General features: G+C 38.0%; 1 protein-coding gene and 1 long non-coding RNA gene across 2 annotated transcripts; one reads left to right on the top strand and one right to left on the bottom strand.

The window, feature by feature from the left end:
* Positions 1-526: 526 nt before the first annotated feature.
* Positions 527-2,741, top strand: LOC136200514 (UDP-glucose iridoid glucosyltransferase-like). The gene is made up of 2 exons (XM_065990887.1): positions 527-977; positions 1,807-2,741. The coding sequence occupies exons 1-2, from the start codon at positions 527-529 to the stop codon at positions 2,631-2,633; spliced, it is 1,278 nt and encodes a 425-aa protein (XP_065846959.1). The 3' UTR covers positions 2,634-2,741.
* A 3,063-nt stretch (positions 2,742-5,804) lies between these two features.
* On the bottom strand, positions 5,805-7,220 carry LOC136235107 (uncharacterized). Its single transcript, XR_010691653.1, has 5 exons — positions 7,082-7,220; positions 6,859-6,985; positions 6,475-6,545; positions 6,078-6,211; positions 5,805-5,959 (listed from the first exon to the last, which is right to left on the bottom strand). It is a non-coding gene; the product is annotated as an uncharacterized lncRNA (long non-coding RNA).
* Positions 7,221-13,449: the final 6,229 nt, after the last annotated feature.

The raw sequence follows: 13,449 nt of genomic DNA, 5'->3' as shown, positions 1-13,449 counted from the left end.
TATTCATATTTTTTTATTTATGGTCTCACTAAATCCTTGATGACTAGAAAAATCGCTTTTAAATATAAAACTTGGTACCAATTGGAAACAAATTTTTTATAAGGATAAAGGCCAAATGTAACCCAAATATTTTCGGTGAAGTGTGGATTCCGCCTTAACTTATACAATTGTCCAAACTTAACCATAATGTTTCCAAACAAGACCAATTTTAGCTATACATTATCGGAAGTTTGAAAACAGGTAAATGATCTCAAATCTAAAAAGTTGAAGAATTAAAATATAATTTAACTCTTGGAAATTGTCATTTACTTTGCAAATTCTGAAAAAGTGAAATCAAATGGCATCTATATCTAATTAACTTTTTTTTTAAAAATAAACCTAAATAATAACGTATTCCTTTATGTGTCATGGTAATATTTACAAGTGGCACTTGAGTAGAATTTATCAATTTATACATATGTAGCCTAGCACAAAAAGATGCCATTAGGTCACAATTTCCACCCTTTGACATCCTAAACAAAGAGAAATGAAAGATGAAAAAGAAAAACAGAAACATGTTCGCCTTGTTCTAGTTTCCAGTCCATTCGAGGGGCATTTAAACCCAATGATTCAGCTTGCTGAAACCCTTAAATCAAAAGACTTTTTAATCACCATTGCTCAAAGTACCAAATTAAACTCCCCAAATTCTTCAGACCATCTTCAATTTGATTTTCTACCAATAGAAGATAAGTTGTCAGATGAAGATATGTCTTCTTCACACAAAACTGGAATTGTTTTGCTTCTCAATGAAAATTGCAAAGCTCCTTTCCAAGATTGCTTAAGCAAGCTAATTCAACAGGATGAAATTGTTTGTATAATTTACGATGAAATCTCATACTTTGCTGAAGCTGCTGCTTATAATCTAAAAATTCCAAGCATCTTATTCTGCACTACTAATGCTTTTCGACTCAGGGCTGAAGGTCATCTCCCCTTACCAGGTTGGTCATATAATCTCTAAAGGAAGAATCTAGATGAAATAACATACACTTTTTAATAATTTGATAATTATAAGCTAGTGAAATTAACTTCTTTGATCAAATGCATATACACATGGAGTTTAGATGTGGATGGGTAGATAGACTATTAGTATTTCAGATAGAAAACACACTGAAATAGGAAGATTTATCGCTTAATAGAAGATGTTAATTTGAAGAATAAAAGATCTATAGTTTGATAGAGTTTAATTTAATAGACCTGATAGAGTTTAATAGAGTTTAATTCTGAGTGATGGGAAACATCAACCTTCTACTAAGGGGATTTTCTAATGGAGATTAGGTCAGGTGATCCAACCAAGAAATTATAATATATAAGTTATGAACTAGAGTTTCAATTAACATTTTAGTTGAATGAGAATATACAATATAGGTCCCCTAATACCATAAGTTTGCCAACTAAGAATCTCCATCCTTAGATGACCCGGCCCCCTCTATAAATGGCATCTAAATTTGGGTATCATGTCAAACTAACTGTTGGACAAAAGTTAACCATAATCTAGAAGTTTGATAAAATCCCTATAGGAATACTTGGCTTGTTAAATGAAATTAGATACTATGTTTGTTGTGATAAACAATCTTTGTACATATCCAAAAGTTTAAGTTGAAGTGTCAACCCTATACTAGACAATTATAGATCCAATCAATATAGGTAAGCTTTCCCAGAATGGTTGTTCATTGTTTCTTACAGTTTTTCCAGCATGCTGCCTTACTAAGTGTCTACAGATTAATGAAGCTAGAAACTAGAGAATTAATATTTACTTACATAACACAGATCCAATGTCACATGAACCAGCACCAGAGCATCCTATACTCAGAGTAAAGGAACTTCCTATTTCAAATTTTGGGCCCATACAAAGTTTCTTCAAGCTATTATCTAATGCAATGAATATAGGAAGTTCCAAGGCTATAATCTGCAACACAATGACATGCCTTGAAGACTCATCATTGACACAATTCCAAAAACAAAGCCAAGTTCCAATCTTTGCAATAGGCCCTCTCCACAGACGTGTCCCTCTCTTTCTATCAACACCATGTTGCTTTCTAGAAGAAGATAAAAGCTGCATAACATGGTTGGACAAGCAAACCATCAATTCTGTAATCTATATAAGCACAGGAAGCATTGTAACAAATTCAGAGAAGGATATAGCTGAAATGGCTTGGGGTTTAGCGAACAGCAGGCAACCATTCTTGTGGGTGATTCGGCCGGGTTCGATAGAAGCATTGCCTGAAGGGTTTGTTGAAAGTGTTGGAGAGAGAGGTTGTATTGTGAAATGGGCGCCTCAAAGGGAAGTTTTGGGACATGAAGCAGTAGGAGGGTTTTGGAGCCATTGTGGATGGAATTCAATATTGGAGAGTATATGTGAAGGCGTTCCATTGTTGTGCAGACCTGGGTTTGGTGATCAGAAGGTGACTGCAAGATTTGTAAGTGAAGTTTGGAGAGTTGGTTTGCAATTAGATACTAAAATGGAGAGAGGAGAGATAGATAAAGCTGTGAAGAGGTTGATGGAGTTCAAACTCAAAGCAGAATTGGAGATAAAAGAAGGTGGTTCTTCTTATAATGCCTTGAATGATTTGGCGAAGTTTATTTCCTCATTTTAATTCTACTTAGAACCAATATCATCTTTGTTGTTTTTATTGTATCATATAATCTGTTTCTTTTTTAAACTGTCATCCTCAGAAATTAAACTTAAACTTTCAAAATTACTACTAAATATTCTGATTACTCTTAGGAGTTACAAGTTGTGGGGTAGAAATGCTCTTGTGAACACAGAATCAAACAAATTGCAAAACTGTTTTATTTTATTTTATTTTTTTTGTATTTTACTAAACCGATTGAGAATGCATGTTAAAAGTGGTTCTACCATTTATTTTTTAAATATTTGATAATATTAAGGTGATTTTATTATCCATTGCTTCTTTAAAGATGGACATGCAGCCAAAAACTAAAGGAAAAATTGGTATTGCTTCTTTGAAAATGGACATGTCAAAAGCAGAGTGGAATGAGTTTTTTTTTTCTTAGAGAAAATAATGTTAAAATTGAACTTTTCACGTCAATGGACTAATTGTATGTTCATAAAGCAAAATATCACATTATAAACAGTGGGAATGTTGTTGGCCCTATTATTTTGATTTATGTACTTCATAGATTTGATCTCTATATTTTAATTATACTAAAAATTTCCGCCTACAAATTGCATAAAAGTGAATGCATAAACATAAACAAGGGTAGATTCTCATAAGAATATGAATAAAGAAAGGAATGGAAGGATTTTGTAAAGCATCCAAAAATTTCTGATTATTATTACTTCTAGTATGTTGATTGATTGTATTTCAATAGATAACCAATGGATAAGATTTTAATATTGAATAATGTGCTTTGTTTGTGTAACTTATAACCATAATATGCTGTGATACTATAACCTTTTTTAGTTTGATATTGCATTTGTTATGATTTAATTCACACTTCACGTCGGCACCCCTCTCTTTATTCCTTTGTTTTCTTAAATAATGTGAAAAAACGCTCAGATATTCGAGTTTCAAATATTTTTTTTTTTTGTAAAATTGTGCTCACTGCCTACTTTACTAGCTGGTATCCACATAAAACGTGGGTCACAAAATTAGTTCTATATGGAGAGCAAGACTGCTATTGCTGTTTCGGATGAACTAGGACAAGTTAGAAAAATTACTTGGCAGAACCAAAGGCTGAGCCCAGCAGTGTATAAACGTTCACTACTAGAAAATAGTCAAACAGTGATGAAAATTTCCGTCACAAATCCTTCATTTTCGTCCCAAAATGTCATTTGCGACGGAATTTATACGGATCGAAACCGTAGTTATATCGATCGTTGCAAATTCTGCTTACGTTTATTGTGACGGAATATTGGGACGGAAAGGTGACGGAATTCCGTCACAAGGAGAGATGAAATTCGGGACGAAAATAAACGTCACGCTTTATGACGCATTACAAAGACGGAACAAAATGTCTCAATCTTTATTCCGTCACAAAGTATCATTCCATCACGATATTTTACGTCACAAATATCAAATTCCACCAGCTATGAATATCGTCACAAATTCAATTTGCTGACGAAATTCTGTCAATATAATGTTTTTTTAATATTAATAATGCATTTAAATGGATATTTATTATATATATATATATATATATATACACGCACTAAATATGAATATAGTATAAACTAAAATATGTTGATATAAATCCAAAAATATAAGATTATAATTACAAAACTATGCTAATTAGTTGCATATATAATTCTAGTAATCTAATAAAATGTTTTTAGATCCTAGCCTTCAAAACATGGAAACCTCCCTGTCAATCTAATATGTTCAAGTGCCTTTTCAAGGCCATACTTTTGCACGACTCGCTGGCCCATTCTGAATCCATCTCCATATACTGGACAAGTGTCAAGATTCAGTTTGATGCTTGAAAATGTCTCCAAGATTTCTCTCAAATGGAGATCTTGTGCCCCCCTTTTGAAGATCTGGAAGTAGAGGAAAATGCAAGATTGGGATTGAAGATCTGGAAGCAGAGAAAAATGCAAGATTGGGATTGAGCTGAGTCTCTAACCACATGTGTGCAAGCACCTGACAGATACCCTCTTCATCATCTTGACTCAGATGTTGGAAACCTTAAACAATTCAAAGAACAAAATGAAGCTGATCACCAAAATACAGTCAACAATTGGGGTATCCTTTTGTCAGAAGAAATTGCTATCATATATTACCACCATTGATGTGAATGCTAAAGAATATGAACTAACATAAATAAAAATATAAGTACCTCTAAGTCGCATCCATGCATGCATCATCTCATGAGCCAGAATTGATCCAGTAAGCAACCTGCATGAGAAGAGATATCAAGAAACACCCAACTAATAGTTACATATCCAAAATTAATAGGGCTCATGTCCAATGTAGACCCCATTTTTTCTTGACACAGTGCAACTCATATTTAGTTGAATAGAGCTAAAGCCTTTTCATACTAGCAGCCATATGCAAATAACTTACAGAATCACTTGTTAGCTGCAATAGATGCAATGCAATCACTACAACAAATCACCTTTATTGCTACGGGTAAAATTGTGACTAATTCTGTAAACATTTGCGGCAAAATGATTTAGCCACAAAAATATATTTCGTAGCTTGTCGTAGCAAGAAGTGGCGTAGCTAATACTTTAGCTACGTAAGTTAAGTCATTTAAAGCTAATAACCAATATATATAGCTACAAAATAATTAAAATGCTACTATAATTATGTTCTTTATTGATATAAATATAAGTTACATGTAGCAAAAAAAAAATGATCTATTGATATAGATATAAATTACTAGTACCAAAAAAAAAATTGATCTATTGATATAAATATAAATTACTTGTAGTAAAAAAAATGATTTAATAAATTGTGAATTTAAGTTCATCTGTAGCTAATTATTGATATATAGCTACACAAACAAAATAACAATTTATTGCTGTCTCTTTTATTTCAATTTTGTTTTTCTAACTATTTGATTGCAATTTTGTTTTGTTGGATGCTTTTATAATTATTATGCAAAATAATAATAAGCAAATATTCATACGAATACCCATGCATGTAAAATAAAGAATTTGCAGAGATCATTGCTTATGAGTCGAAAGCTTCAAAAAAAAATATATATCTGATCTTCATAGATAATTGCTTAAATGTATAACTTCATAATATATCAACAAATGTATCCTTGTACCATTTCAAAACAATAAAACAAGAGCAACGAACAAAACTTGTAATAAAATAAAGCGAGGTCCATAGTTCAGGTGTATTGTTGCATTTGAGACTTCTTGACCTCTTCTGATATGCTTTCTATGTGTGAACCTATACCCCCTTACATCTTGATGCCTGTAGCCAATAAATTCCAAAACACAAATATCCTGAAATGAGAAGAAAGCTCAAATTACAACCAGTTGGAAAAAAATTAATAAGGATCCAGATTGCAGAGAAAAGATAACTCCTCTGTCAAAAAAGAGAGAAAATCATAGCTCCTCTTACCCTATTTTGTTCAAGGCTTGCATCATTGAATCTCCTATGTGAGAATAGTAATAATAAACTCCCTGTTTCACCATGTTTCTTCAACTCTATCACCAAAGCACATTTATTCTGCAAATAATTTTCCCCTGTAATGACTAAATTACCAACAAACCCACTGAGTCAAAGCATAAAACCATATGGGAAAAAGAAATTCACATTTGCATATTAAGAATGAACCAAACAATCAGAGAGTTCATGAAAATAGAAAGTAATTATCCTCCCTCAACCAAAACGATTAACTAAAAAGAAAAACCAAGATTACTTGTCTTCTCAATTTATCAGCTATAACAAAATACCATTAATGAATTGTTAAACCATGAATAGAAACAAATTTGGAAAATAAAGAGTGAAATCAGACCTCTGTGATTATTTCAGGGAGAATTGATTGTCCAAGAGAGAGCCATTTTTTCCATGACCAGAGGAGCACACCTGAATGCAGTAAACAAGCAGCAAAAGAACTGAGGTTCAGAAAACTACAAAGATTATGGATATAAATCAATCTGTAATTCTGAGACTCATGTTTCTCCCTTCAAGAGGAGCTTCAGATCTTTGGCTTCCTAATGCAATGCAACACTGGCCCCAAAATATCAGATTGGGGAAAGAGCAGAGGGATCCAAGCAAAAGTGTTGTCTCTTGCAGTTAGAAAGAGAGAAAAATACAAGCACAGCACATCCAAATTAAAGCCCATTTATTGCCCAATTTTCAATTCTTGTAAAACTCCACAAAATAGCAACCTACTGACCAGTTCATAGTTGCTCTGTTTGGCAATTCCAGTTGCATTCGCATGGGCATTAATTCTTAAACCATATGAGATGTCCTTCAAAGGACCAATATTAATCAGGGAATCCCTCACTGCAAATGAGAAATTTCTGCATCCGGCAAACCAAAAACGAAAGAAAATAAGTGAGAATCCAATAAAATACAAAACCTTCTAAAACCTATGTTGTAAATGGTGGTCATCATACCTTGGGAATCGAACCTATGTCGATAATGGCATCGAGCAAGAAGGTAAGCCTAGGTCTAGGCGATTCGTATTTGTAAACAGAATTTTGATTGTAGATCCTATCTTCATCCACGTTCCCTTACATTCTTAACCTTCAAATACCCCCTTTCTCGTTTGTGTCGCCCTTAATTCCATGTACCGCCTGCAGGAAGCTATTTCAAAAAGAAAACAAAAACAAAATGAGTTAGGGGTTTTTTTCTATTTGTGATTAGATACATTGATTGTACAGTAAAACCATAATAATGAAATTGATGACTAGTGGAGAATTTCCGATAGGTTTCCGTCTCTGTGGGGGCGTCGTTGGGTTCGACGAGTGGAAGCTTCGATGCCAAAGTCAGTATAGAAGAATTAGAGAGCAAACTGAATTGACAAAGGGTAAGTGAATGTGTACCTTGATGGCTCGAGATACTAGCTATATATAGTCATGAAGTTGTAACCTTTAGTAACTAGAAAGTCTCTATTAATGCTCCATTAATGGCGGTTACTGATTCCCTTTAAGCATATCCGTTTAGGAAATTGATTGCTTATTAATGGTCTCTTAGTGCGGGATCGGCTCAGCTGTTTCAATAGCAGATTGGGCGGTTATGGTGATTCGCCTCTTAGGTTCGCCCACGGATCTCTTGTGGTGAGATATTGGTGATCCGCCTGTCGGATCCCTTTGCTCAATACGCCGTGATACGCCGGTATCAAGTGATCAACACGTGGCTGTTTGAGGCGAATATCCTTTTTGATCATTGGGATAATATCACAATGTTATCAGAAGCCCCCCTAAAATTCCTTTAAAGTCCTTTAGGGCTTTTGAGCTTCTTCGCGCGCCGTCATGATTACCTGCATTAATGGTCACTCTGTTCAATGCCAATCGATGGGTGACACGTGTTGTGGGCGCGCCGCTCGAGAAGAGAGAAACCGTCTTCTTCCTTCTTCTTTTTCTCTTTCTTCCTCATTTGCTCTTATTCTCCATTTTATTTTGCGCTTTCTTTGCTCAGAGCTTTTCTTGGAGTTTCAGAGTTCTTCGAAGCTTTTACTTTCATGTAAGTTCATTTTTTTCACTCTATTTTTTTTGAATGCTTAAGAGCTCTTCTTCATCCTCCGAATCGACCTTTGAGCTTTTTAATTTGACTTCTTCCTCTGAAATCGCCGTTAGCTGGACTACTTCTTCATCGGAAAATTCTTACTCTTCCGAGGATACAGTTATCTCTAATTTAGCTGAGTTGCGTAACTCGGCGCAAAATAGTGGTCGAACTCGTTCAAGTAGAATTCAAAATTTTTCCGTCCCCATTACCGGTATTGCTCCGGCAATAGATTCTAGGCGAGTTTCCGGGATGGCGACCTCTTCTTCTACCCCAGCTAGGAAAAAGGTGCCCCGTGCGGCGTCTACTCCATCTCGCATGAGCGCCGCGGATCTGGCGAATCGTTTTCCGTGGATAAAGGACTATGAGACTCAATTCGCGGCTCCTCATCAACGACCCGCCTGTCCGCCAAACGGATATCTGACTGTATATTGTAGTCATATAGAAAGAGGGTTCCGACTTCCTCTTCCAAAGATGATGGCGGACATCCTCGCTTACTTTGACATCACTGCCAGCCAATTACATCCAAATGGCTGGTTAGATCTAGCTTTAGATTGTTACCTAGCTTCAAACTTAGGGGTAGTGTGCACCCCTCGTGTCTTTCGATCATTTCATAAACCGTCACAGCGAAAGTCTGAGTCTTTCCTCACATTTGCAAAGTTTGGAGTATATTCATCGTTTAGCGGCAAGATGTCCAACGTCCATCTTTGGGACGAAAAATTCTTCTATGTCAAGATACAAGAGGGCGAGTCCCTAGGCTTTCCATCGTATTGGAATGCTAAACCTTTGCATATGGCGGGAGACATGCGTATATTGACAAATAGTGATGAGGTAGTAGCGGATCTCATGAAGAGTGTCAGGGCGGATGCCTGGACATATGCTGACGCTTTGGACTTCATGATGAATGACATTCCCTTAATTCGCCGAGAAGGGGGCCAGTTCATTTACTCAAAGTTTGCACAATTTGATGAAGGTAACCTTGTTCTTTTCTTTGAACCTTGATTACTTTATTGTTCTCTTTGTCAGGGGTTTATCTAAGGCCAATCACGCTCTTATAGAGATGCGTAAGAAAATGAAGGAGGAGGAAGCTCGAAAGAGAGGGCAGGCAACGGATCCTCAGAATGGTGCAGGGAAACGTCCTGCGGATATAATGGCCGATCCGCCTCTGAAGAAAAGGAAGCCTGCAGCTTCTGGCGGACAAAAGTTCATGGCGGATGCCATGAAATCCGCAAGGCCCTTGGCGGAGAAGGAACAAGTAAGCTGTTTCACCTTTTCCTCTTGCCATATTTTGAATTTAAGTTCTGACTTTCCCATGTTTGTGTAGATGGCGAAGCCTGACTTGGGCGGTTACTGGTCCGCCAAACATGGTATCCAGGGATCTTTGGAGAATGAGTCTGTCATTAATGACCTGGACGAGGCTCTTGGTCAGTTGGGCGAGGTGCAGAAGAACCAAAACCAGATCCCAGGATCAACCCATGTCCGAATGGGAAAGACAGAGCTGCTAACGGTAAGTTCCTTCTGTCCTTTTGTTTGATTTGAATAAATGATCTCATATGGGGAGAGTTTTGCCATTGTTCTTTCGTTTGAATGAACTGTTTGTCTTGATAGATGTATACTCGCTTGCGTGCTATGGAAGCTGAGCTCCTTCAAGGTGTGGCGGATAAGGCCACTATAGAAAAGTTGGAGAAAGAAGTCGTTGATGCTAACGCGAATGCCGCGTCCGCCATTGCCCTCAAGGATGCTAAAAACCAAAAGCTGAAGGAAAAGATCAAAGCGGATGCTAAGGAGCATGAGGATGCCTTAGCAGATGCTGAATTCATGGCGGGGGAGCAAGCTTTCTTTTACGGTGAATGGATCATGGCGTACGTCCAACTGGCGAATCCTGAGATTGATTTTACTGATCCGGAGTTCGCCGTTCCTAACCCGGATGTTGTCCTTAAATATCGCAAAATCCCGAACGTCAAGGATTACATCCGTGATCAAGTTCGGAAATGGATGAAGGGACCCGCCGAAGAAAGCAAACCTATGGCCAGTATGAAGCTGGTGGACCTTGAAGAAGTACCTCCAAAGGCGGGTGAGGAGCTGATAACTGATGGCACTCTTCCTCTTGAGGGAACTACTTCTGTGGAAAAGGAAATCTCTTTGTTGGGCATATCCGGAGCCGTTGAGAAGGAAGCCCCTCAAGAAGGCGCATCAGGCGAGAAGAATGTTAAGGATGATGCTCCTGTCAATGTTTAATTTAATTTTTGTTTGTAAAACTTTAAGTATAGTTGTTTAATCCTTGCTATTATTTATTTTACTTTGACGTTTGCGTAAGTAAATTTATAGGCTTTTAGGATTTGTTTTGAAGTAGGTGGCTAGCCATACTCCATAGTGCGAACCTTTGTGAAGGTTTGAAGCTGTTCTATTCCTTTAGAGGAAGTTAAGTTGTCTTAGGGATTGTCTTGCTACCTGTCTTTGAGGTGAATCGATCCGCCTTTAGGACTTATGAACCCTTCTTTGGGAAGGGTGTAAGAGAGTGTAAAGATCTCGCTTCCGAGAAATGTTTTAACTCTATCTCTAATGGTGATCAATTAAGGATTGATTCGCCCATGAGATTGATCTCCTATCTTTGAGGAGAAAAAGTAGCTATGTGATAGTAGTATCTTGTGGGAAGCGTTAGGTGCTTCCCTTTCTTTTTGAGACTGGAATATTTATATTACTGCAAGACAATAGAACAATTGCTTTTTATTGATTGGAGATACGCTTTATTACAGCAAGAGGGTCTTATATGTGAGCCTCATTAAAACCTTTAATAAGAAAAACCTCATGGGAAAAAAGCTTACTAAAGGAAAAAGAGTACTCAAGACCTTGTTTACATTCTATTTTCAGGTAAAATATTTGCGGAGATTTTGGAGATTCCATGTACGCGGCAGCGTGTTTCCCTCCATGTCTTGAATCTTAAATGTGGCGAACCCAATCTTGTCAACTATTCTGTATGGACCTATCCAGTTGAGCCCCAACTTTCCTTTTCCTTCCTTGGATTGGATTTTGTCTGTTTTACGGAGTACGAGGTCTCCCACATTCAAGTTTACAAGTTTGGCATTCTTGTCATGATAAGCTGCGATTCACTGCTTGTAAGCCGCCATGCGTACGTATGCCTTCTCTCGCCTTTCCTCCACTTGATCAAGACTTTATTTCAACCTTTGGCTGTTTTCATCCTCGCAATAGAATGCAACTCTGTCACTTGGGACCTGTATTTCAACTGGGATTACAGCTTCGACACCGTGACAAAGGGCGAATGGCGTCTCGCCCGTAGTTGTTCTGGGAGTAGTGCGATACGCCCATAGGACGCTCGTTAACTGATCCACCCATTTCTTGTCATGCTCTCCCAATCTTTTCTTTATTCCTTTAACGATTGCCTAGTTTGTAACTTCGGTCATACCATTTGACTGAGGATAATAAACTGAGGCGAACCTGTTCAGAATGCCCAATTCCTCACAGAAAGTTTTAAACTCTGCACAGTTGAATTGCGTTCCATTGTCACTTATAATCGTATGAGGAACTCCATACCTTCCAATGATGTTATTTTGACAAACTCCACCATTCGTTCAGCATTGATAGAGGAGATAGCCTCAGCCTCTACCCATTTGGTGAAATGATCCACAGCCACTACAACATACTTCCTTTGCCTTCTGGTGGGAGGAAATGGTCCAACTATGTCAATTCCCCAGACCGCAAAGGGTCGACCTTCGACGATGGGCCTTTGAAGGTGTTTAGCAGTGTGTGATTCATTTGCATGAATCTGACAATTATGGCAAGACTCCACAAACTTTTGAGCATCAAGTTCTGTCGTAGGCCAATAAAATCCTGCTAACCTGGATTTCCTCAAAATGGAGGTAGATGCCTCGTGAGCTCCACATACACCTTCATGCAACTCTTTGAGGATTTGTTGTCCCTCTTCTGGCACGATGCATTTCAGCCAGGTGTGGCTAAAAGACTTCCTGTACATGCAATCATTTATCACAGAGAAATAGGCCGCCTTCCTGACTATCCACCGAGCTTCTTCCTTATCCATAGGTAGAGCTCCATCTATCAGATACTGGCGGATTGTAGATCTCCAATCACTTTCTACTATCGTGAATATGGATACTTCCTCCAAAACGAACGCGGGAGCTGCTTTGACTTCGAATGGGCATTCTGGATCCGCCCAGTTCTCCTTACTGGAAGCCATTTTAGCTAGGTGATCCGCTTCTGTGTTGGATCTTCAAGGTACATGGATCAGTTCCCACTTAGTTTTTTTGGCTTCAATGTGATCCAGCAATTTTTTGACCTCAGCAACGTATTTGGCCAAAATATCATCTTTTACTTCGTAATTCTTGATCACCTGGTTGACCATTAACTTGGAATCACTATAAATCACAATCCGCTCGGGAGTGATTTCTTTTAGCAGGCGCAGCCCCAATATTAGGGCCTCATATTCCGCCGCGTTGTTGGTTGCAAGAAAATCCAATTTTGCTGCGTACCGTAGCTTTATATATTGGGGACCTTTGATCACGATGCCTATACCTGCACCTTCCACTGAGGAGGCTCCATCCGTATACATCGTCCATTCCTCGACTTTTGATTTGGGGAGATTCATTCCCTCTTCAGTGAATTCATTCACAAAGTCTGCCAAGACTTGACTCTTCAAGGCTGATCTGCTCTCATATCGTACATCAAATTCTCCAAGGCGGATTGCCCACTCCATCAGTCTCCCTGAAGTTTCTGGTTTTTACAATACCTTCCTCATGGGTATACTTGTATGAACTATGACAGTATGTGCTTGAAATTAAGGCCTGAGGCGAATGGAGGTGGTGACGACGGCCAGTGCCATTTTGTCCAACTTGGAATATCGGGTTTCAGCATCTTTTAATACTTTGCTCACGTAATAGATAGGATATTGCTGGCCCTCTTCTTCCCTTATCATGACCATGCAAACAGCCTTATCTGTAACTGAAACATACATGTAGAGATTCTCACCTTTCAAGGGACGACTCATAAGGGGTGGTTCCGTGAGAAACCGTTTGATCCCCTGGAAAGCTTTCTCGCAGTCCTCGCTCCACTCAAACGCCTTTTGCTTATTGATCACCTTATAAAAGGGTTGGCATCATCGGGCTGAACATGAGATGAACCTGCCCAAGGCTACGATACGCCCATTAAGACGTTGCACTTTCCTAATATTCTGTGGCGCTTTCATCTCCAAAACTGCTTTGATTTTATCAGGGTTTGGGCTCACTCC

This window comes from Euphorbia lathyris, chromosome 7 (genome assembly GCF_963576675.1).
Source record: "Euphorbia lathyris chromosome 7, ddEupLath1.1, whole genome shotgun sequence".
NCBI lineage: Eukaryota > Viridiplantae > Streptophyta > Magnoliopsida > Malpighiales > Euphorbiaceae > Euphorbia > Euphorbia lathyris.
The sequence above is the reverse complement of the archived record's forward strand: the minus strand, read 5'-3'. Positions and strand labels throughout refer to the sequence as shown.